Genomic DNA, 25,191 nt, shown 5'->3' with positions numbered 1-25,191 from the left:
AATCGTCAATCGGTGCGCCGGGTTCTCTTCTCTTCTGCAATTGAAACGTGGGTGTGCGAGCTTGTGAGTGAGTGTGTGCGAAAGAGAGAGAGCGGGTTCAATCAACTGCAGTTTGCAAGTCGAGCACTTATTCCACCACCCCGACCCCCTTCAAGAAACGCTACATTTATGCAATTAATGCACATTAAACTTATAAAGTAAACGGAATTTTTGTTTGGCAAAAACAACTACGTAACAGCTACGTTCTAGTGTGTGTGTGAGAGACAGACCAGGCTGATAGAGAGTGGGAGAGTGGGCGGCGAGACATGCACAGAGAGAGGGAGAGTGATAAGTGAGAGCAGCCAAGAGCGCTTTTGTAACGGAACACAGAAGCCGTAGTTGAATTCCAGTGACGTTGGAAGAAACAACTGCAAAAGGCAAAAACAAAGACAATGTTTATAAGCTAAATATTTCGCTTTGATTGATATAAATGAATATGCAGTGTGCCAGTTATACAACTGGCCAGCAAGAAAAAAGTCACTCATTAAAAATATAACGAAAAAAGAGATACGCCCGAGATGAATTTCACAGCGGCGGCAACAAGTGCAATAATAATAAAAAATCAAAAGCCAAACAAAATCCGCCAAAAAAAAACGGAGAAGCGTGTCGTAGTGCCAAAAAGAAAACAAAAATAAAACAACAAATACACATATAACAGAAGGAAAAAAGCGGAGAAACGTTAATTATAACGAGCTACGAAATCGCATAAAGAAATCAACAAGTGTGTGTCTGCCTTTTTTTCCTATTCGCTTTCATTCATGCGGTCAACTCAACAATAATAACTCGAAAAAGAACAACGACAACAAAAACAGCATTCGCTGATAAAAGCCCTGCAGTTGAGCCAGCTACAACAACTACAACTGCAAAAACAACTAAGATAGTTAGAACATCGTCTGGCCATTGAGCTTTAAGTAAGTTTATTGTGTTCTTAGTTATTGCCTTCAAGTCGCTTAACCAGTTGCCAACAATTCACTACATTCGCCTCTAACTATTTGCTAAACATTTGAGTTGGACAAGCTTTTCGGTTTTATATCAAGGGTGCTCGGTACAGTACGTCACAAAATGGTATAACTATAGAAAACTATTCTTAAAAGCACAACCCCTTCGTTGAAAGAATCATTAATATCTCACATTTTATCATCAAAATATTTAATAATTTAATTTATTCTTACATGAATAAGAAATATAAATACGAAATTAGTGATAAGTCGTGATAGTAATATGAAGGACTGTACTTGGGTGAATTCAATCAAGTACAGAAACGCCCGGGCACGTGTGCAGCATGTAAACAGAGCGGCTAGCTAATGACAGATCTCGATGGGTGGCGATGAGGAGAGGTCTCCGAAAGGGCATTATCATCCGGGTTGGATAATCACAGCCAACAGATCAGTTGGGTAACCAGATTAGCGATGATCATTTTTGCAGTAGCCAAGGTCAACTCCTAAAAGTATGCAGGGAAAGTTTTAGGTAAAAACCTTTTTGAATTTTTTTTCATTTTATTTTCATTTTTATCCAAGAATCAAGTTAATGGATTCCCTTTGAAAAGTAAACACTTTATATTCTCATATTTAAGGTCACCAAGTTTAGAAAAATGTATTTAAAAAATGTAAACCCCACATAAACCTATTAAAGTTAATGAGACTATTAAACTCGAAAGATTTCCTAACATGGTTTGAGTATAAGAGCTTTATGGAAATTTACAACCTGTTTTTTATAATTTACACAAACACTAAAAACAAAAAACAAGTTAATTAGAATTTACTATTCTTTCACGTTGGCCATGACACATTTTTAGTAAAACAGACATCTGTTATCCTAAAAATGATTTACATCACAATAATTTTCAAAAACATCGCCACATCCCGGAGAGTATCTTGACAAATTCTAAAATTTTGATATTCTGGCTGTGTTCAGGGCCTCAGTCATTAGACGACCAAAATCAGAATGCACCATGGTGAACAGTTTTACAGCCCTTTCCTGAAGGAACTGGCTGGCTTCGGTTAGATGTTCGGATAAATTGCGGATTAGTCGCTTCCTGCCGCAATTATCCAGAGTATAGGTCCAAAAGTCGGTGACCTGACTGAAATTGTCCTCAGTATCGCCGCTCATATAACGATAGACATCCCCGGTCAAAGGACAGCAGGTTTGCAGGCCCAAAGCCCGAGAACTTTCCTTGGGACCACAGAAAGAGTTGGGGAAGTAGTTGGGGGCTCCGTTCTGATTGTCAGTCACCGTCATAGGACCATCACGCTGGTAGTTCCTCACATTAACCCTATAAGGACAATTAACCGGTATCTGCATGTAGTTGACGCCCAAACGATGGCGCTGCGAATCGCCATAGGCGAATAGTCGTCCCTGGAGCATCTTGTCCGGCGATGGTTCTATGCCGGGAACCATATGGGCTGGACTGAAGGCCAGCTGCTCTACCTCCGTGAAATAGTTGGTGGGATTTCGATCGAGGACAATTTTGCCAACTGGTATCAGGGGGAAATCCTTCTGGGGCCACACCTTAGTCGCATCGAACGGGTTGAAACGGCACTTTTTGGCCTCCTCGTTGAGCATTACCTGTGGGTTTTTAAAAATATCTTTTAAGTTCATGTTTTTTAAGATAACTACCCCAAATAATCGGTTGATTATCATTTAAAGAAAGAAACTAATATTCATATAAATTCCTACCTGAATGTACATGGACCAGCTGGGATAGTTGCCTTTCTTGATCGAGTTATATAGATCCCTGATGGCATAGTCTGGATCGTGGGACATCAACTCTTCACATCGTCGAGCATCTAGGTTCTTGATGCCCTGATCCGTCTTGAAGTGGAATTTGACATACTGGGTCTCCCGACTTGCGTTGATCATACGATAGGTGTGCACTCCGAAGCCGTGCATGTGGCGGTAACCATCGGGGGTTCCCCTGTCGCTGAAGTACATAAGCAGAGCATGCAATGTCTCTGGACGCAGGGTCATGAAATCCCAGAACATATCAGCATCCCGGAGATGGGTTTGCGGGTTACGCTTCTGGGCATGGATCAGGCTGGGGAACAACGAGGGATCACGAACATAATACACGGGCATATTGCAACCCACAATGTCCCAGATACCATCATCGGTATAGAACTTTACAGAAAATCCGCGATTTTCTCGAACTGTGTCCGCTGAGCCCTCCTCCCCACAGGCCACCGAAAATCTCATGGCAATGGCAGTACGTTTCTTGACCCTGTCGAAAATTGAGGCTGCACAGAATTTGGAAATGTCATGGGTGCACTCGAAATAGCCAAAGGCCCCAGCTCCCTTGGCGTAGGCAACCCTTTCGGGAATCCGTTCCGAATCGAAGAGCTGTATTTCGTCAAGGAACTGAAAGTCTTGAAGTAAAGCCGGGCCTCTTGGTCCCACCGTTTGTATGGCATCCTTAACGCCCACCGGAGTGCCAAAGGACGTGGTGATCTCCTTTTGCACCTCGGAATCGTTATTCTTATAGTCGATCAATTGATTGGTGGCCGCATCGCGTGAACACATTTTGAAATTTTGCAAATAATACAAACCAAAAGCAGTAACTCAAAGAAATATTTCACACAAATTTGATTTGAACAGCAAACGAGGATGTTGTGACTGATGCTGATCGACAAATGTGTGAACTAAGAATGAAGTCTAATTCTAGGAAGACTTGGGAAGGTGTTAAAGATACAAATAAACTAGACAGTTTGAAGAGATGACAAGTATATTATTAGATTAACTTTATTTATGGCTAAAAAGAAGATATTGCTGAAGTTTCTGATGTTTCTTTAAGCTTTCAAAATGGAAAACCTATTAAAATAATCACGAAAATGTTATAAAAATTCCCATTTATGAAATAGTCAATTATGTTCTAGTAATAATAATAACTTATTTATACTTTAGTAACAATATTAATTTAAATGAAATCACACAGGAAAGAACTTACTTCCCCTAGATTTATTTTACCTAATTACTAAGACTTAGATTACTATATTATTTCGGAGTCTCAAGGCTCTCTAAGGTATCTAAGTTTATCGCCTATTTCCCGGAAATGTAGATACATACTTAGCTCTGCCAGCCATAGCATTCCGTTTTTGTTTCTTTTTTTTTGGCGTCTTTTAATGCGGCTCGCGACAGTCAGCTAAGGGTTCAAAGGTGACAAATTGACAATGCAGACGAGGGGGTCTGCGTCAGTAGCAGCACGATAAGAGTGATAAGAAACAGAGAAATTCTAGGGAGAAAGGGAGATACGAGGGGAAAGCAGGAGGTCGATAGAGCCCATAGAGCCCATGGGGCTTATCGGCTGTTCTGGCACTCGAGTGAAAATCGCAAAAAGTCGGCCGAGAACAACAAATTCATACATAATGGCAAATGGCCAGAAGAAACAATAAATGTCTGATAATCAGAAATTCTGTTTCAGCGTTATCGGCAGTCAGTGAATTCTTTTTTTTGCCGCTATGAGTGTTTTTTATCTGCCCCTGGGCCAGTCAATAAAGCATTGAAGATTATGATTTCGGGTATTTTTTTGGGTTTTTGTGTTTGTTCTTTTGTTTTTGAGAGAGTTTTCATATTTGATCGGGTGTGTAAGAGTATATAATATAGATTTGCTTTATAAGCAGGTGTGTCTGGTATATGGCTGATATGGGATCGTAAAAAATGACTCCTCCCTTACTAAAAATATCCGATGGGGGGCCGTGTAATGTGAAGCGTTTAGTTGTCGGGCACTCGACTGTCGAGCTGACACCTACATTGTGTACCTAGCACCCAACTATATATAGTTTCTAGATTTACAGGCGATACTTCAGTTCGATTAGCGGGCCATCATTAAAAATTAAATGTGTTGGGCATGCGTTTCTGTGGGTTTTAGCCATCATTAGATTGATATACGACAGCTTATTGATTGCCTTTTCCACTTACAGTTGCCGGACATTACTTTATGACTATGTGATTGGATCTGTTCGAGGAAACCTGTAAATACAAAGTAACTTTATAATATGAAACATCCGCAGGATCTGAGCGTTACGGATGGCCAGCAGCTGATGAAGGTCAATAAGGTGGAGGAAATGGAGCAGGAGTTCCAAGATGTTGGTAAGTAGAAGTGTTTTAATATCTTTAAGAGGATGGGAGTTACTATTTTCTGGAATCTCCATTATGAAAATGTATAAGCTTAGTATTTAAAAAGTTTTCGATGTTTTTTAGCCTGATTTCCGCATCGACAGAGATAATAACTTCTCCAGATATTATAATAAAACTTCCTTGACAGGTTGAAAGATTGAAAGAACATTCTTCCTAAAAGTAATGATTGGCAGAAGCCATAACATCATAAATAATCATCTTCTTAACAGTTTCTGATAAGTGGGTTAGCATTGCGATTATATTTACGACTTAAGAAAGTAAAACCTTTCTATTCAGACCAATGCGAAGGCAATCCTGAACACGTGCCACGTGTGGAAAATCATGTCCGAATCGCAAAAGGCAGGCGATGGTATTATCAATAGAGCGCCATGGCCTTGATAAGAGCGCTTTCCTACCGATAAGCCTGTCATCATTATAAATGTTTATAATTTGTTTATTGATTAGGAAAATTTGCTAGAACTGTGACTGCTGCAACCGGTAACGAAGGTATTAAAGTTACAATTGGAAAAAAAAGCGAGAGAGAGAGGGAATGCCAGCGAGTTGGGCTTGGGAAAAACAAAGGAAACGCGCACAAATTTAAGCGATGTGAAACGTAATCGTAATGTTTAACTTAACCCCAAAGGGTTAAATATGCGCAATGGCAAACACACGATGCGACTAAATACTCTGTCTTATATATAGGTATATACATATACATATATATATATAGCTTACAACCCAACCAAGTCTCATACTTGTTGAATATTTATAGAGACGATCGGCCTGACTGTCGTCTATAGCTTTAGCTCAGGCTTTGAATGGGGCTGGTGTCACCTTAGTCGATGTCCATTTACCTTTAACTTTATTTTTATTGTTTTAGTTTGCTCGCAGCTGAAGGCAAATTCGTAGCTACTTATGCCTCCTGTAATTCAGCGGTATTATGCATGGGAGAGGTTCAGGGGCCTGCTATTTACTATATATATATAGTATATACTATATAAACCGAGGGACGGCTCTCCCACCCTGCTGATATGATATGGGGGTTATCGCCCAGACGCGAACTCCATTGATTTGCATTCGCCGAGGCGACGGCTCGTCTTTCGCAAATCTCCGTCGTTCTTCGATTCATTGAGGCCTTTTTTTTGTATTATTTTCTTCGGGATTCGTTTTTCTTTTTGGGTCAAGCGGTATAATTAAAAAGAGCTGTTTTCCGCTATCTTAGATGGTTTGGTAGACTGGCCAACGAAATAACCCACTAAAATCTATCTTTTCTTCATGCCTATTTTCATGGATATCCGCTACAGACATTCATTAATTTCCATGGTAGATAAGTGCCTAAGAAGTGCCTTGCGTCACTTCTGATATAAAGTAAACAAATATGTCACTTTGCTTGAGGTCTATAAACGTTTCGCAATAATCAGGCAGATATAGTTCGGTACAGTTGCTGTCAAAATAATAGTGAGGTGTATGGATAGAATTAAGGAAATCTTTAGCTACATAACTGGTTTTACGTACTTTCTTGAAATATTATTTTAAAATAAAGAAAACATTTTTAAAAACTTTTTAGCTTATTAGGGTAAATCATTTTATGAACAATTTATGCTTGGAGGTGGAGATGAAAAGTTGAAGTTTTGAAAAGGTTAAACATTTAGCTAAAGGAACTAAAATTTATAACTATATTAATATTGTAGGCGTCTTAAGAGAGAGAAACTGCTGCTCTCTTCTGTGGTCAAAAGCGAAGTATTCTTTATTCCTTTATCCTTTTCTATCCTATCCTAATTGCTATATGTATTGGTGACATCTGCTGGTGGTGCGAACAGGACACACATAGTGTTCGTTAGAATGATCTTTATGCATGGGTAAGGGAGAGAAATATATTGAGTTTACAGCTCTAAGTGTATGTAGATAAGTTAATGTGACTGTTTGTTATACATACAATATGTTTTAAAACTGAGCTTATTTTTAAACTTTTTAATTAAACTCTTAATAAACTCATTAAGAAATTAAAGTACTATTGCATTGACCGCTGCTGTTAGTACATAACTGGAAGATAAGTAAATTTCATTCATATTGTTTATTTTCTGTTTGATGGCGGTCAATGCAAAACTATTGCTAAGAAGAGGGTTTCTTAAGATGATTATCCAATACTCATATATGTATATAAATTACAGGCAAATATTTTAATAAATATACCTTTTTTTTTTAGTTTATATTACTAGATAAAGAATGTCATTTCAAGCCTCCACCATATTTTTACCATAGTAAAATGTTTAAATTGTTTACGTTGGTGCTCAGCATAAGAAAATCTTTTTGCAACCTTGCATATTTTTTATAAATTTAAATAATTGCCTTTGCAGAATTACCAAATCACCATGTCTTTCCATATTACAAGAACTGTTTACCCATGCAGTTTGTAAATGCTAAACTTATTTTCCTTCATATAGAGCTAAGGGAAAAGCCTTTTAAGTCTAGTACTTAGCTTTAGTAGTCGTCACTGAACCCATTCCCGAGATTCGCTCCTTACACAATCCACTTGGCCGGGGCTATCCTCACACTTGAGCTAATTCTCCAATTAGCTAGAGCTGCGGGCTGCTTTATTCAATTGCGATGCTTATTATATCTTATGGTTTCACGCAGGAGAATTGCTTGGGGCGAGCATCTCACACAGATAGAGAGAGATACAGGAAAGCGAGCAAAGCACTCAGGCAATGTGGACACATTTCACTTAAAGTTGTCGCCGCTAAATGAAGTGTAAATAGTAAATTGCAGTCAAACATTATGAATACCATAATCGTCATTATTGCCATCGTCATCATTGCATTCATATATGTAATATATATGGATGTGGCAGTCAGCCGACAACGAGTGATCATGATCATGAAGCCGATGACGAACCGCACATGCAAATCACATGTGTATCCCATGGATACGGAGGCCATGAGCTCGGTTCTTCGGTGTGTTGTCTCTCTATAAAAATGTATGCAAATAAAATAATAAGTTTCGCACAAAATTCACTTAACGAAGCACCAGAAGTTTGAGCAAGTGAAAAGAGGGAATACCAGCCTGGCTTGGCTTGGCTTGGCTAATTTTCATAATTCCTTGGAAATTGCAAAAAAATAAAATAAAAAAAAACCAACCAACAAGGGTCGCCACATGTGGCGGCCGGGAAAAGCGACAGGCATCAGCTCGAACATGACATGCATTTTATTTTGAGTTCTATCTCTCTTTCCAAGTTGTTTTCCACTCTTACTGCTGTTTTTCCCTTACGCTAGCTACTACATTGTACATTATTTTCATCACCACCACACCCCAGGAAATGTATCTCTCGGATAGCAACTGCCGGAGTTGGTGGCTTCGGATTCGGTTTCCCGATTGTTTGTGGAGACAAACTTTTGTTGCATGTGTGATTGTGTGATTCATTCGATCGAATAGTTGGTCTCTGCAGTGGAAAACATATGCGTCATGTCCTGATCACTCGCTCGGCTTGCATACAGTCAGTCACTCCCACGGAGATTACAAATGGGTGCTTCGTAAACATATTTTGTAATTGCTCTTAATGCAATCTCCCAGCCCCATTTCGAGGGATCATCCAGATGATGTTTTGCGTCAAAGTCGGAGTGAGGCCACGGTATCGGTCTTTTGGTGAGAATAAGATTTATATATACAGAAAGGAAGTCATAATAAACTCAGATCATCTATCCTAAAAATGATGAACTAGGAAAAAAGTAGTTTGTTGTGACTTAAAATTGTTTTATTTCATTGTTAGTTAAGTTAAATCGGGCTTTTAAATATGTTTAGCTTTATCAAAAATGTGAATTAGGATAGTTTTAGTCCAAGATAACCATATATCGGGTAGAGTCCCAAAGAGACTTCCAGGAAGTTCAAGCTAGTAGGTTTGATATTAATATCCAAGGATTACTAAACACAAGTTTTCAAAATAATCTTAAATAGTCTCTTAAAACCTGATCTATGTATCACAAACATTCACATTTAATCAAAAATTCGCTGCGTAAAGCAATTAGCCAGTTCATTCCCTTTGTTGCTACCAAAATCGTCGCGATCATAATGATATCAGGTTTCCGCAAATCCAATGTTGCTGATGTCCGATGATGACGCCAAACGAAATGGTATAGAATGGAATGAGGCAAAGTGCAACGCCATGAGTGGGCAACTGGGGCTGGCGTGGAGCTCCGTTTCGTCACAGAAATTCCGCCGTATAAAGTACGGCGGCTGGCGACGACGACCAGCTGACTGCGATTGTGCATGCGATGGTGTTGAATGACAGCAAATTGTATTCAATTGAATCAGAAGTATCAATCAGTGGCGCTGAAGAACGACACCGAAAAACCAACACAAATCATTTGAAGAGCTAACTGTCATTGTGGGTTTTCCATGGCTCAGCTAGTGTCTGTGGAAACTTGGAATTTTCCGACTGTTTTTCAGAATATCACTGATAACGGCTTAGCTTAAGGCGCTTACTAATCGAATCAGTCAAGAGTGCATACATAAATCACAACAGAAACAACGACCTATTATAATGTCTTATATATATATATTTTATATATATTTTTCTCCCTCTCTATCTCTTTCTCTTCCTTACTGTCTGAGGCGTCGAGGCTGCAGCTCCGGGTTTGATAAGCCACTACGAGATACCAGACTGCCTGTTTGCCAAGCTGAAAGTGAAGTGATCTACAAATAGAACAATAGAGAAACACATTCTACCTAGCAATAGAAAGCTCTTGAGCTGTTGAACCAAATTTAAGAGAATTCAAAGACTACCTTCTTATCAGATTTTAGATTAAAGTGAGTGAAAAGTTGTTATTAAATGGGAAACTCTTGACCATAACTTACTAGTTTTTTTCTCTTTAATGGAAATGTGAGAAAAATTTTGAGCAATTTTAATAAATATTTTAAGCTAAATTGGATTATTAGTTAGTTTCAGAAAGCTAACTTTTGTAAGCACTTAAATTTCCAAAAAACTATTAAAAATATTAGAGAATTTTATACATAAAGATTTTTTATTTAATTTAACTTAAGAAAGTGTTAAATTCCATAAAAAAGATAAATGTGATTCTGCTTGAATAGAGAAAATAAATACTAATTATCTTAATATATTTTATTCATTGTTTCATCATGCAAATGCCAAGCAAACGCATTTTTGTTATGCAACAGGTTTTTAAGGGCCTTAAATAGTGGCTAAGTTAAGGACACGTAATGTTTTATGTTACCTTTTTTCGATATCTTAAGAACAACATTTATTACTAAACCTTAAAAATTGATGGAAAAACCCTTTTAAACTTATCAAAAACCAACTTTTAGTGCAATGATTTAAAAGTTTCATTGTCAAAAATCCGAATTTCCTTACCAACCTTACCACCTTACCATCTCCTCCAATAGGAACTTTTATTTTTGGGAGTGCCCAACTTTTGTTAATCTTCGAAACTGTGAGAAAAATAAGCAATAAAAACTATTTACTTAATGAAAGCTCAAAAACACACACACAAAGCTAGCTGCAAGCAGAGATATGGTTTTATTATATGTGCCATTAAACAATTTGAATTATATAGAGGCAGCCAATGTGTGTGCTTGGAAATCCGCTTAATCTAGTCTAGATAAGACTAAAATCCGTCTGCGCATGCCCCCGATTCGAGGCGATCGAACGCGATCCGCGAAGCCGATCCAAGCCGATTCGTACGTTCCGATCCGAATTGTTAACAATTTCTGCCAAGACGATGGCAACAACTACGGCTGCCTGCAATAATATTAATCACAGTGCCAGCAACAACAGTCAGAATAGCCCAGTATAGTAATAATATTTATTAAAGTTTTTTTTTTTTGTACGATCGTTGGTTGGGCTCTCGGTCAGCTTCGAGTTAGCCAGCCGAGCGATCCCCAAAGCTTTCGTTGTCGCTTCGTCGTCGTCGTTGGTACTGTCGGGCTGTCGGGGCCGTCGGCTTCTATATCTACAACAAATAATATTAAGACAGTTAGTACGTGTTGAGAACATTATTTGAGGTTTAGTCAGTGTTTTGCACTAGGCGGTAATAATACAGACAGCCGAGAGGCGCCGCAGGCTCACAAACCCTTTTTTACCCAAAATCGAAATTAAAATTTAACCGGCTTTTAACAAAAGAAACCCTTTATTTTGACCCGAAAACGCATATTGCAAAAAACAAAAAAGGATTCGCCAAAGGACTGTGATATTTAGTATCGATTCAACTTACCGCCCAAAAATCACCTTTATTTATTTATGCGTTTCGTATGTTAATAAGATATATATATCGTATCGAACCAATTGCCGACGGTTCAGTTCGCTTCGGCTTTATTCTTAGCGGCAGTGCGCTGTTTTCCCTCGCTCCTTAACTTTCATCGCTTCAGCTATTTTCGGTTTTCGGTTTTCGGCTTTAATTTGTGCAAATATTTAACTTTACTTAAGTGTGTCTCTGGCCCCTCACCTTAGCTGGCTTTAAAAACAACACAAAAAAAGGGCGAGAGAATTGTACAAAAAAAAATGTTAACCAACAACAACAACAACAACAACAACAACGGCAACAGCAGCGAGAAAAGCAGCAACCGTTTGTGAAAAACTCAATTTGCCAAAGAGTGTGAAGGATTTTCAAATATTTACCCGGCGATCTTCAATATTACGTATCAGGAACTAGGGACGCGGTCTCCTAAACTCTGTGAAAAGCATTGCTACCAACCGGATCGGTTTTATATATATATACGTTTATATATTTGTATTATTTTAACACGTCAACTATCAGGAGAGATTAAAGCAATCTAAATGTATGCCTCAATGCTGCCCAGTTTGCTGAATATGAAAACGGAGAATCTGACGAATTCCAGCTACGACGATGCATTTCTTCTCGAAGAAAATCTTCTCCATATTATGGGTGAGTAGGGAGTCCGTAGAGGGGACTTAAAACTATTCTGGGTTACGAATATGAGGATACTTAGTACTATCATTTACTTCACTTTCTCAATTTTGAAGTACTAAAAAGGGATATCACTTGATGGGTAACCTTTTAATAAGAAAGAAGAAGGTTCCTCAAAATAAATGTAAAATAAATGTAAAAAATGTAAGTTAGATTTTATTTATTGGTTTGCAGTATTCTCGAAAGATCTTGCTATAAAGACATTAAATATGAGAATTCTAAATAAAAACTATTTAAAACTATAATCTATAATTTCACTCGACGTCTAAATCAATCACTTTAAAGCTTCAAATAAGCTTTTAAATTTAAGTAGCAATTAAGTTCTTAACTAGGTGTCAGGAGATTATTTATTCTGTTTTCAAATGTCAGAAATAAGTGAGAAGACACTCATTAATCAATCTTGTTCTAAGTTTTAAAATATGAAAACTAATACCAAACTCAAATAAATCAATCAAAAATCAAATTGCCGAAAATAATCTATAGTTTTTAGGTTCCCATACACTTCTTTTTTAGCTTCAATTGATTAACTTTAAAGATTAATCAGATTTATGCCATTAAACGTAATCTCAAACCAATGGGGGTAAATGTTTTGGGGGTTGTTTATTTAAAATGCGCAGTTTTAGCTGATTATCTACACTAATAGATAACACTCCTATATTTGAATTTGAATCTGTGGAAATTCCCTTAATCTTAATATTCATCGAGTCATGCTGAGAAGCTCTTCTGCAAAACTTAAAAACATGATAAGATGATATTTAATGGAAAACCTTTGGAAGTTTACAAAGGTTGAAATTGAAATGAAAGTACTCTGAACAAATAAAATATCGAAATAGTTCGCTAAACTTTAATGGGTAATGGGTATCAGTTAGTCTGGACGAGGGTACTCTTCTGCAGTGCGCTTTGTTTCCTGAGTTTAAAGGCACTGAAAGGAATCATTGCCAAATATTCTCTATGTTAAATAGTTTTAAGATGACTATTAGTGAGTATCTGTTATTCTGGACAGGTCATCCCCCTGCAACATGCTTTGATCCCAGAGTTGAAGGACTCTATTAAGATGCACTTGAAGGATTCAAGGAATATCCCTTATCACTATATCTGTATTCCATAGGTGCAAAAATAGCTTTTAGTGGGTATCAGTTAGTCTGGACTATCCATCTCCCTGCAATGCGTTTCGTTCACAGAGTTAAGAGAGAATGCACTTAAAAAATGCTGAAATATCTCTTATTACTTAATCTATATTATAAAGTTAAAAAAAAAACTTTTAGGAGGTATCTGTTAGTCTGAAAACATTCTCTTTCTCCAATGTGTTTCGTTCCCAGAGTTGAATGCCTCTGATAAGATACACTTAATTGCGTTCATGACAACATCGCCAACGATCCACAGCCAAATCGGGCGATGAAATTCATCCAGATCTCTCCTCATCATGTGCCCATCGATTTGCGATTTGTGGGGGCTAAACAAGCAATTGCACTGTAATTCGTTGCCCCATACTCCGATATGAGCATTATCTCTGGCTATATCTGGCATCAGATAAGTAAAGACCATCATGTGCAAACCTTTCATTGGGGGTAGAGGATTTATCGTGGCACCCATGAGACCATTATCACACACATATATATAGCAGTATCATAAAAAACAACTTTATTGCAATGCTTATCAGCGATTATGATTCTCTGGCCGTGTGCATCTAAGGCGATAAGATTCCATCCAAAGCCAAGAAACGGAGAAAGTCACAAACAGCTAAAAGGCAAATGGAATAAGCCATTAAGGATTGCTATGACTTGTTAACATGCACCAGAAAGGGGTAGTTTAATATGAAACTTTTAATAGGATTAACTTGGTGATAAGTTTTCTTCAACCAAAAGGGGTGAAAACTTAACCTAAAATCAGTCAAGGGTGTTCCGTTCTTCGATCATTGCAATTGGCTTTGTTCTATGTTTAGAACAAAAATGTGCGATTATATTGCGTGCCTTAATATGCGATTAAAAACATAAAATATATATATGTTTTTGTTTATTTCAACTTCGGTGATGTGATTATCAAGCTAAAGATAGAAACAACCGAAAATCACTCAGCCAAACTCAAATTTGTTCCTAGGTTTAGTTTTTTTTCACACGACTGGTTGGGTTAATGATCAATTTGTCATTCGAACAATTTGAAAACCAAATCATTAGAATCACTGATACCTTTATTACTAATATAAAAGTAGTAACTACTTTGATCTCAACCCATCAAGGGCGATGAGCACTTGGTAACCCCTCGACAAGAAAAACAACTTCAACTACAGGTGCGATTTGTACTTAATTTCTTGCAATTATTCAGCTACCTTATTGAACTAATCACTAGGTCTGCAATGACTGCGATCTAACCGGAAATTCTAGCCGTTCTATATGCATATCGGTGGGTAGAAGAAAATGCCACTTGAGATTTACATCGACAGAAGTCGCCTGTTATTGATAAGTATTGTCAAAAAAAGAGAGGGGGATTGAGTGCAGATACTTTAGAAATCGAAAAACTGGAAAAGATAAGCCAAAACTCGCATGTTTTTAGTTGATTAAAACGAAGTTTTCAGGAGTGTTTTCTTTAAAGTGATTTCTATGTTAAATTGTATCTTTTAAAAGTAAAGAACGAGAAGATGTTACCAAGAAATTGATATTCATTTCTCTTACTAGAATGCTGGAAATTAAAATAGCTATTTTGGAAAAATCCTCTGAAAAGATATCCTACTTTTTGGGGTAGGTTAGGCTAAGCTTAATTTTTATCCAGTCATGCTGACAGTCTGAATTATCGGCTTAATAGATCCCATTCAGTGAAGTGCTAATAAAAACTTCGTTTGGGGATTTTTAATCACTGCTTTCACACGCTTTTAGTCACTGCTCCAGTCACCGTGACTTGCACTAAGCATTTCACTGGCAGAAAGATGATTATGCTAATTAGTATTGTAATTCAATTGCCCAGCAGTCCTCGGCACCTGTCTCATGTTAACAAAAGGCCAAAATCAAAGACTATCTTTAGAAGATGATCAAGATAAATACCCGAACTAAAGAAAGAAAGAAAATCAAAGACGAGTAATTCAGAGCTAACCATTTGGGTGAACTAGACAAGTGCTTAGAGCAGTCAAGTTCTAAATGTCATGATACGCAGTTCAAGGCGAGGATTGCTTTAATTGCTGTCGGCTATTTGCTATTTGGAGATACAAATGTATCTGAAACACGTTAGCGCCCAATTAAGAGGCCAGACGGACACGGCGACCATAACAAACATAGTTAATGGAAATTACACTTGACTCGATTCTAAGTACCAGGCGAGAAGTTTTACTTTCAGCATCAGGTCTCTACAGATACAGAGATACAGAGATACACAGATACTCAGATACAATAGTTTTAGCTGTCGTTTTTTGCTATTTGATTGGTCTGCTGCCTGCCGCTTTGCTCTTTTGTTAATAACAATTTAATTGAGACGTTTTTAGTATTTTAATTATAGACAATATGAGCGCAATTATTAGTCATAAAAATAATGATAATGCCAATAAAAAAGTTGAATCTTACGAGACGCCGTCGCATTTAATTGGATCAGGCCAACGTGAGGAAATCTGAGAACTATCTATATGTGAATACGATCATTAGATTTTCCATTTGATTTTTGAATAAATAACCTAACCTAGCCCAACTTAAACCAATGATTGCATTTGTTAGGCGGGAAAACTCACAGGCAGTATTTCCTATTTACCATGCAAACATCTCCAAACTATTTCGCAACTGCCTAAGGGCATTTCCATCTTTTATAATCCACTAACTGGTACACTGGAGAAAAAGATTACAAATACCAGGTAGAGTTAAGTTTTCCCAGTGCGGTATTGTCATTGATAGCCAAATATTTACCCTCTCTAGCGACAGCTTTTCATCAGACCTTGTGGATTTTCGCACAAACAATGGAAAGTTTAATATTTTTAATGTCCAGGGTAAACATCCGTTGGGCAGAAGGAATCATTCCCTAAGTTAGCAATTGGGTGCGAATGCAATCCTATAAAGATCACCATGGGCATTCCTGGAGATGAGCTCAGCGCTTGAGCTGGGAACTTTAATATTTGCAGTGATTTCACAGATATTTCCACCCACAAGTGTTTGCCACAACCAAACTCTGGCTCTAAACTTTCCCTACTGTTTTCCCAACAACATTATGCAATGCTACAAGTTGGGTTTTTGGCTTTCCGGTAATGCCCATTCGATAGTTGTGGTATGTTATGGTGTATGCACGGAGACTTAATAGCACTTTGGCAAATGTTAAACACAACCTTTTGGTGGCTGGGTCAAAATCATTAGCTTAAATTACAGGAGGAGCCAAAGACAATTGCAGTGGAATTGATTTGTTTCCCTGAAATTGCGAATGCAATTAAGAGTCGAACGTAATGAACTAAAATCTTGCAAGTTCAAGGAACTTTCGGCACCCCGTTCGTTGATTATACTCGCAGTAAAAGGGATGGCGCAGAGACAACCTTCAAAGTTGCATCATTTCTGGGCGTTGTCATGAGCTCAGATCGTGGGTGGGTGCATGCAGCTGCGCAAGTCACTGATAATCTTATATATATCTCTCCTATACATTAGCTGGAAATCTACCTGACAATTAGACAATATTTTGCGGCGTCCGTCTTACGCATATTTATTGAATTTGATCTCTGACATGCAATTCTGATTTAAACGATCTAAACTGAAAAAACAAATCAAAATGTGGTTTTTAATGATGAGACAACAGAAAAGGTTTAGTAAGAGCTCTTAGAATTCAGAGATATTTATGGGAATTAACTGGTTTTTATTATTTTTCAAACAAGAACTAAACAAGTTACGTTACGTAATAAATAACAATGAAAGGGTTCCTAAGATGCATTGTATTGTGTGATGAAAGTATAGGAAGTCATTAAAACTAAATGAAAATATGAACTCAACGATGATTAGAGTCTTTAAGCTCTATTAAAATGTATATTCATCATTATAATCATATTTAAATTGATATTTTTATAAAAATAATATATATTATATATTATCATTATTAAATATTTAAGCATATTTGGTATAAACTTTTTATACCTTTTAGGAAGCATAAAAAATATCAACAATAGCTCTTTCTGATATCTCGCTGATTCATTTTTAATTTTTCCCTCCTTCTGCCTTCGATTTATTTTCAATTTCTGCTAATTGCTCTTGTCGCATGTGGACACCCCGTGAGTGCAGCTATTGTTGCCGTTCTGATTCTGATTCGGTTTCGATTTTCAGTGTTTCCATTTCGCTAGTTGATTTTAAATTGATCATACGCCGTGTGTGCGCTATCAGCGGCCGTTGGGAGCTTCGCTTTGCCATTAGGCACGTTATTGAGTCTCTACCGACGTCGCTGCGACGACGATAAGAGTCCCGCAATATATACGTATATATATATATATATAGTAAAGCTCGATTGGGGGCTATAAATGTGTGTGAGCGGCCGGCCAGATGGGGTTAAGGGGTTTCAGCAAAATTACACACTTATGTGGGCTAATGCTAGTCGTTCGCATTGCCCCGCTGAAACAAAACAATAATTAAGGTCTTTGCTAAATGGCTCTCCTCAATCTAATATATATATATATATTGAATAATCTGTGCATGTATTCAAGATTTTTTAGATTCTCGCTGACTTCCCTAATCCGAGCTCAACCCAAATCAGTTAAAATGAAATTATTAGGTATTATCAAAGCTATTTTTACCGATCTAACTATATATTCCTTATCACGTTGAGCCGACGATTTGCTAATGTAATTTCTATTACAAAAACTAAGGTTGCCTTTAGTTGATAATTCAAAAATTTTTAAGATAAAACGGAGGTATGTGTCCTTTAAAATTCCGTCATAAATTTTATAATGATCAAATACTGATTGCTGCCAGAGAAACATTAAAATAGTATGTAGTATTTATGCGAATCGAGAGTATTTTAGACTCTACAATCTGGGAAACTGCACGACTCTTATCAAATTTCTTTGTTTTTTTTGACTAATGGCTGACTAATGCAAAACAAAGGCTCTTATTCATGCAAAAGCCGCCGGAAATAAATTTGAACACGTCCCTTAATAAATTGTTTAAAGAAATTTATATCAATTTTAAATTAACTAAAAAGTAAAAACAAGTTGTTTTTAGAAGCTCTATTTGCTTGAACTTATATAATTTTCTGTTTTTAAAATGTATAATATATAAATTTGGTAAACAACAACTTTGTGTCCAAAAATAAATACAAATTTTGCGTAGTTCGAGCAAAGTTCTCATACAACTCGTGTTGGCCAGAATTATCATATGAGGATACGTAATAGATCTATAATAGATACTATGCATATTATTTTAATCTGAAATAAGCAGAAACCTAAAATATAAAAAACAATTTGAAAAAGTTTCATATAGAAACAGATTTTTTATAAAAATAAAGTAACTGACCCGAAAATGGCCTTTTATTTTGGGAATTATATTTTACAATGGTTTTATTTCCGTTGATTGTTTGTTGATTTTCGTAAATTATTTTGTTATAAATAAATACTTCGCAGAGATGAGAGGCAAAGAGGCGTACTGACGTATTGGTCAATTCAAAAATTATAATCATGGCGAGAAATACTCGAAATGAGAGGCATTTCGGAAACGCTCTCTAGATCTATTTATTTATACATATATATATATGTACGCTATTTTTTGGGGGGTATTTGGGGGCTCGTCACCAGCCGTTGTGTTCGGCATATTAATTAAACAAATATCGGGCGAGTACACTGAAATGTTAATATAGATAAAAATACGGCGTTATATATGATTCTCAGGTGGCTACACTTGTTTGCCGAGTTCTTCTTATCGGGAAACGTGAAATCTATGTACATATACTCTTGATTGCTGTTTTTCAGCTCATTCGTTTTATCAAGGAACCATAAAGTCGTTGTTCTTTTTTGTACTTATTTTTGCAAGGTACCACGCATAAGAAATCTTCGAAATACTAAAAAATTTTAGCGAATCGGGAATTTCTAATCGCAGATTACGATTTGGCCACTTCAGTTTTGGGGCATCAGAAGCGGCAACAACATTTTTGCAATACTAACGATGACGAAGCTCGAAAAAAGTGTACTCTAACGATGACTTGACTAAAATTATATATAAAACTTACACCGGGGCCTGTTTCTGTTTCTCGCTCCCCCCCAGCCGGCCAGTGTGCGAGCGAGATGGGTAACAGTGTGCAAGCGAGGTAGGGAGTGTGGGGCGAGAAAGTTTTATGCGCGAAATGATAGCAAAACGAGTATTATGCTTTTTTATTTACCTTTTTTATTCGTTGGTGTTTCAGTGTATTTTTTTGTTTTTGTTTTTGCGTGTCTTTCGAAGCTGTTAAAACAACAACAGTAAACCGTGATAAAATAACAACAACGACAACAGTACACCCATACACAGAGAGATAAGAACTTTTTGTGTTATTTAAACTTCTCTTAGATCAGTGACTGCTCTTATTTCGAGTTAGATTTTCAAGCGGTGCGGATATATTTCACGTGTAGTCCAAGTCTGTCTATATCACATATCACGTGTCCATCGGAATTGTCGGAGTGCCGTGATTAACTGTCTGAGAATCTGTAAACAAACGAGGTAATTTGCTGTTTGGAGTGCAATCATGAAGAGTCTATTAAAATTGTAAATGTTTGCCAATCAATTAACTTAAAAATAATTCCCGGGAAGTTAGAAACTAATACGATATATAGTGGAAAATCTTTGAGAACACTCCTACTGTGACTAACTTGAAATTATAATTATAGTAATACATATTGATTGTTGAGAGATATTTATGAGGACAAATAATTTAAATCAAAATCGTTTTAAAGTTGTACCATAGGAGAATATTTGAATTTCGAATTAAGAAAGAAATCAGGTTATGTAATAAAATCAAGGAATTTATTAGTAAAAATAGTATAAAAGTTCAAGACTTTAAAAACACATTCAGAAATATGTCTATCTAATCTATGTATCTAATTTTTATTAAAAATATGTTTTTTTTTATATTTATTATGATGCTTGTAATTATCTGTTATTTCTTTTGTGTCACCCACTGTACTAGCACTTTTATTGTTTTTATTAAAGGTAACTACTACTTACCGCCTCTTCCCTTTCTACGTTTTACTAGTATTTCTAGTTTCTCTCATTTCTCCATCTCCCCAAATGATATTTTCATCCAGAGGCACTCACACGCTCTCTCACACGATCCCTCATAACGATGTCCAAATTAAAGCCGGCTTTTTTTTCTACCCATTTTATTTATTTATTTGTTTATTCGTTTGGCCGATGTCGTTGTTAGTGTTTGTATTGTTGTTGTTTTGTCCACCAAATGAATTTCTATCTCTGCGTCTGCGTGCCTTTGTATTTGTGAGAGCCCCAAGTCTGGTTTTGGGGTCTCGCGGTCTCCTCGGAGAGGGACAGAGAGAAAGAGCGAGATATGCAAACACAGTTGAATTGATTTAAGCGTCGATTAACGCACACACTGAAAACGCACGGTGGGAAATTAAAGTTTTTAAAAATAAATCTTTAAATTTTTGAACAAAGAATGACTTTCGAATGACAAAACACCTTTGGTTGTAAAATAACAAGTGTATATTTAAATTAATAGTATGACCAAAATTTAATCACTTAAATTACTCTTCAAGTTTCATTGGATTTCAATGAAAAATATTTGTCATACCAATTTGAAATCACCCCACTGTGCAGCGGCGTAGAGAGAGCGAGAGAGATACACAGAGGACAACATACGATACGCGACTGAAAAATTTCGAGTCGTGTGTTTTTTCATTAATCAGTTGCATTAAAATGGTGCGCAAGTCCGGTAGAGTTAAAATTTCTAGTCGCGATCGCGTCGCTGTTGGTAACATTCTGTTGCGTGGCAAAGTGGGCGGTGGGCGGGTGGTAGTTGCAGCAGCGGCGGCAGAGGCGGGGCGACGTCGCCGCAGGCGGGATAGCAGCGCCAGTCGCACTGCCTCCAGTGACGGTCTGTTGTTGTTGTTTATTTATTTATTTTTTGCAATTTTTGTTTGTGGCTATTGCGCGATTTTTAGCTAGTTTTTACAAAACCTCAACTTAATGACCCCTGAGTATATCGTACGTTGTACACCTGCGGTCAAAAAAAAAAAGCTTAACGATCAGTTTTAAATTGGGCTTTCAGAGATATTGTTATTCTCTCTAAATTAGTAATTTAAATATAAAAATGTAATTACTTCCAGAAAAAACTTTCAATATTTCGAAAAGCTTGCATTTAATATCTTCAAACCTAAATATAAAACTTAAGTTTTGCAAGACTTTCTAAACCCTAATTTTAACTATCCAACCTCGCGGTATAGAAAAATATTTCTTTTGATATATTTATAATTCTGAGAGCGTAATTAAATATTTTTAGACTGACGAAAGCTTAAACAATTAAGAAAACACCGTGCATTTGTAGGGATGATTTAAAAAAATGTAAATAAAAAAAATATTTATATAAGCGTATTTTAAATTTTTTTTAAGTGATGCTATAAAACGAAGCAATTTGTTTACAATTTCCGCCAATAAAAGATTTTAATTGCTATTTGAGTGCAAAGATTGTCAGTGCTGTAAAAAGTGTATCCAGTAGACACAAAACTGTAGAGAGGAATTTGCGTAGGCACAAACCGCTTCTAAAACTTCGCCCAGCCCCTAAGGCCATAAAACTGTGGATCTCAGCATGAGCCGGACACTTTCTCAGCGAATCACACGACAAATCGAAAAAAACAGTTCTTTAGGGTTAAAATTTACATCTTAATAATTATAATGACTCATTAATCTTTATGTCCGTATTTTAAAAATTTTTCTTTTTAAGTCTTCGGTCTTGAGAGATTTTTCAAGGCACCAAAATGAACTAAACAATTAATATTTAAAAACAATTTAAAAAGATTAATAAAACTGTAGTATTATAATTTATAAATAAGTACATATATGTTTCACTGATTCTTGTATTAATTTCGAATTTCTCCTTTATTTTCTTGCAGAATCGGAAAGCCATATAATGCACGCGGATGCCCTGGCCGCTGGTTATCCGGCTGCCTCGCAGCCGCACAGTCCAATTGGCCACGCCCTCAGCCCCAATGGCGTGGGTCTGGGACTGAGCAACAGTAGCAACCAGAGCAGCGAGAACTTTGCGCTCTGTAATGGAAACGGAAGCGGAAATGCGGGCAGCGCAGGAGCCGGAAGTGCCAGCAGTGGCAGCAACAACAACAATAGCATGTACTCGCCCAACAACAACCTGAGCGGAAGTGGCAGCAGCAGCAGTAGTCAGCAGCAATTGCAGCAGCAACACCAACAGCAGCAACAACAATCGCCGACGGTATGCGCCATTTGTGGAGATCGGGCGACGGGGAAACATTACGGTGCCTCCAGTTGCGACGGTTGCAAAGGATTCTTCAGGAGAAGTGTGAGGAAGAACCATCAGTACACCTGCAGATTTTCGCGCAACTGTGTGGTGGATAAGGATAAGCGGAACCAGTGCCGCTACTGCCGACTGAGGAAGTGCTTCAAAGCGGGTATGAAGAAGGAGGCGGTTCAGAATGAGCGGGACCGGATCAGTTGTCGGCGAACGTCGAACGACGACCCGGATCCAGGAAACGGGCTTTCGGTGATCTCACTGGTCAAGGCCGAAAATGAGTCGCGCCAGTCAAAGGCAGGAGCTGCCATGGAGCCGAACATTAACGAGGACCTCTCCACGAAGCAGTTCGCCAGCATTAACGATGTCTGTGAGTCGATGAAGCAGCAACTGTTGACACTTGTGGAGTGGGCCAAGCAGATCCCGGCCTTCAACGAGCTGCAGCTGGACGACCAAGTTGCTCTGCTAAGAGCCCATGCCGGAGAACACCTGCTCCTCGGCCTTTCCCGTCGATCGATGCATCTGAAGGATGTCCTGCTGCTGAGCAACAACTGCGTGATCACCAGGCATTGTCCAGGTAATGTTCCTAAATCTACTTAAGTCAAAAAACGTTATTTTAACATTTACATGTTCATTACAGATCCCTTGGTGTCACCTAATTTGGACATCTCACGTATTGGCGCCCGCATCATCGATGAATTGGTGACGGTCATGAAGGATGTGGGCATCGATGATACTGAATTCGCCTGTATCAAGGCCCTAGTCTTCTTCGATCCCAGTAAGTTCTTCCTTAAGTTCAACCATGTAAATCGTCTAATAATCTTTTAATAACTTATCTACAGATGCCAAGGGTTTAAATGAACCGCATCGCATCAAATCGCTTCGGCATCAGATACTCAATAATCTCGAGGACTACATTTCGGACCGGCAATACGAGTCACGCGGGCGTTTTGGTGAAATCCTGCTCATTCTGCCGGTTTTGCAGTCTATCACCTGGCAGATGATCGAGCAGATCCAGTTTGCTAAGATCTTTGGAGTGGCCCACATCGATTCATTGCTTCAGGAAATGCTGCTGGGAGGTTCGTACATAAAAATACTTTGAAACTTAACTTTTGGAATAATAAATTGTTTTTTTAACAGGAGAATTGGCGGACAATCCTTTGCCGCTGTCCCCACCCAATCAGTCGAATGACTACCATAGTCCCACTCACGCTGGCAACATGGAGGGTGGCAGTCAGGTTAACTCCTCACTGGACTCATTGGCCGCAACTGGTGGCCCGGGATCGCATACTCTGGACCTGGAGGTGCAGCACATCCAGGCTCTAATCGAGGCGAACAACGGGGATGATTCCTTCCGAGCTTACGCGACCAGCACAGCAGCAGCGGCCGCTTCAGCCGTCTCGTCCTCTTCATCTGCACCCGCATCCGTTGCACCGGCCGCGATCTCGCCTCCGCTCAACAGTCCCAAGTCACAACAGCAGCACCAGCAACATACGACGCACCAGCAACAACAACAACAGGAGAGCTCTTACCTGGATATGCCCGTCAAGCACTACAGCGGCAGTCGGTCAGGACCGTTGCCATCGCAGCACAGCCCTCAGCGCATGCATCCCTACCAAAGAGCAGTCGCCTCGCCGGTCGAAGTGTCTAGCGTTGGTGGCGGCTTGGTTTTGCGTAACCCCGCCGACATCACCCTCAACGAGTACAACCGGAGTGAGGGCAGTAGCGCCGAGGAACTGCTGCGTCGCACTCCTCTGAAGATCCGGGCTCCTGAGTTGATCTCTGCATCCGGTGGTTATGGAATGGGTGAGTACCAATGAGAAACAAATATATATATATATTGCAATACTAATATATTTTGGTTTTCGTTTTTTAGAACCCTGTCGGATGACACTGAAACAGGAGCCAGAGACTGGCTACTAAAGGGATAATGATCGGTGCAATATCTATATTGCAGTTTAACATCCTTTAAGCACACACCCCACACACACATACAGGCCCTCTCTTGCTGTACTCCCCACCAAGTGCTATACAGAGATGAAATTGAAAATGAAGAACTTACTTAATTGTTATGCCTTGAACCATTTTGATACTTTTTATTAGTCCTTAAGTAGGTATTCTGGAAATTGTTGCTTAATTTTTAAATCTTTAACGCAGTTGCAATCTATTTTTTGGAGTCATATTTTGCTCAAGAAGTTTAACTATATATATATATACATATACATACACCATTTAGCATGTACTGAGTTTGTTGGTTATTTGGTTATCTTATACTTGTGCGTGGATCACAAATCATTCATATAGGCCATGCAATATATTGTTTTAGGTTAGGGTGTTGTCTAGATTATGCGCTGAAAGTGTAATATATATTTAATGCTAAACAAAGAACTATTTTTATATGAGTATGTATAATATACAAACTATTTTTAAGATGGCTGAATGAATAAACACAAAATCAAAATAAAAACCTGGAGAATGTGAACGTAAATCATTTCCCCCCGGTGTTTTAATTGCTATGGCTTTTGCGTAAACCAGTTTAATTTTTACCCTAGATAAGATATGCTGAAAAAAATAACAATTTAAATGTATAGTTATATTTAACTTAAATTTGAACTATTAAGATAGATGTATATATATTCCTTTAAAGGCGATTATATGAATGCCCTGAGAATAATAAGATAATTTTTTTTTTTTTTTTTAAACA

The 25,191-nt window shown here is 37.8% G+C and overlaps 2 protein-coding genes across 4 annotated transcripts; one reads left to right on the top strand and one right to left on the bottom strand.

Moving 5' to 3' along the window:
- Window positions 1–835: 835 nt before the first annotated feature.
- LOC108110678 (transcription factor HNF-4 homolog) lies at window positions 836–24,954 on the top strand. 3 transcript variants are annotated; one of them, XM_017219800.2, is made up of 7 exons: window positions 836–950; window positions 4,953–5,121; window positions 22,117–23,064; window positions 23,128–23,265; window positions 23,330–23,566; window positions 23,628–24,293; window positions 24,364–24,954. In XM_017219800.2, the coding sequence occupies exons 2-7, from the start codon at window positions 5,028–5,030 to the stop codon at window positions 24,408–24,410; spliced, it is 2,130 nt and encodes a 709-aa protein (XP_017075289.2). In that variant the 5' UTR covers window positions 836–950; window positions 4,953–5,027; the 3' UTR covers window positions 24,411–24,954. The 3 variants fall into 3 exon arrangements, with proteins under 3 accessions (XP_017075289.2, XP_017075288.2, XP_017075290.2); XM_017219799.2 differs by lacking the exons at window positions 836–950; window positions 4,953–5,121 and adding an exon at window positions 11,117–12,044; XM_017219801.2 differs by lacking the exons at window positions 836–950; window positions 4,953–5,121 and adding an exon at window positions 20,912–21,101.
- Window positions 1,791–3,684, bottom strand: LOC108110679 (catalase). The gene is made up of 2 exons (XM_017219803.2): window positions 2,716–3,684; window positions 1,791–2,604 (listed from the first exon to the last, which is right to left on the bottom strand). Exons 1-2 carry the CDS (start codon window positions 3,553–3,555, stop codon window positions 1,924–1,926), a joined length of 1,521 nt encoding a protein of 506 aa, XP_017075292.1. The 5' UTR covers window positions 3,556–3,684; the 3' UTR covers window positions 1,791–1,923.
- Window positions 24,955–25,191: the final 237 nt, after the last annotated feature.

The sequence above is a fragment of the Drosophila eugracilis genome, unplaced genomic scaffold (assembly GCF_018153835.1).
Source record: "Drosophila eugracilis isolate 14026-0451.02 unplaced genomic scaffold, ASM1815383v1 contig_353, whole genome shotgun sequence".
NCBI lineage: Eukaryota > Metazoa > Arthropoda > Insecta > Diptera > Drosophilidae > Drosophila > Drosophila eugracilis.
Note: the sequence above shows the minus strand (reverse complement) of the source record. Positions and strands in the feature narration are given on the sequence as shown.

Excerpts from the sequence above, each read along its gene's own strand:
- LOC108110679 (XM_017219803.2), bottom strand. The coding sequence starts at position 3,555 with ATGTGTTCACGCGATGCGGCCACCAATCAATTGATCGACTATAAGAAT. Across the intron at positions 2,605-2,715 it reads GCTGGTCCATGTACATTCAG|GTAATGCTCAACGAGGAGGC; the intron begins GTAGGAATTTAT and ends AAAAACCCACAG.
- LOC108110678 (XM_017219801.2), top strand. The coding sequence starts at position 20,924 with ATGGTGCGCAAGTCCGGTAGAGTTAAAATTTCTAGTCGCGATCGCGTC. Across the intron at positions 21,102-22,116 it reads TCGCACTGCCTCCAGTGACG|AATCGGAAAGCCATATAATG; the intron begins GTCTGTTGTTGT and ends ATTTTCTTGCAG. Across the intron at positions 23,567-23,627 it reads TCAGGAAATGCTGCTGGGAG|GAGAATTGGCGGACAATCCT; the intron begins GTTCGTACATAA and ends TTTTTTTAACAG.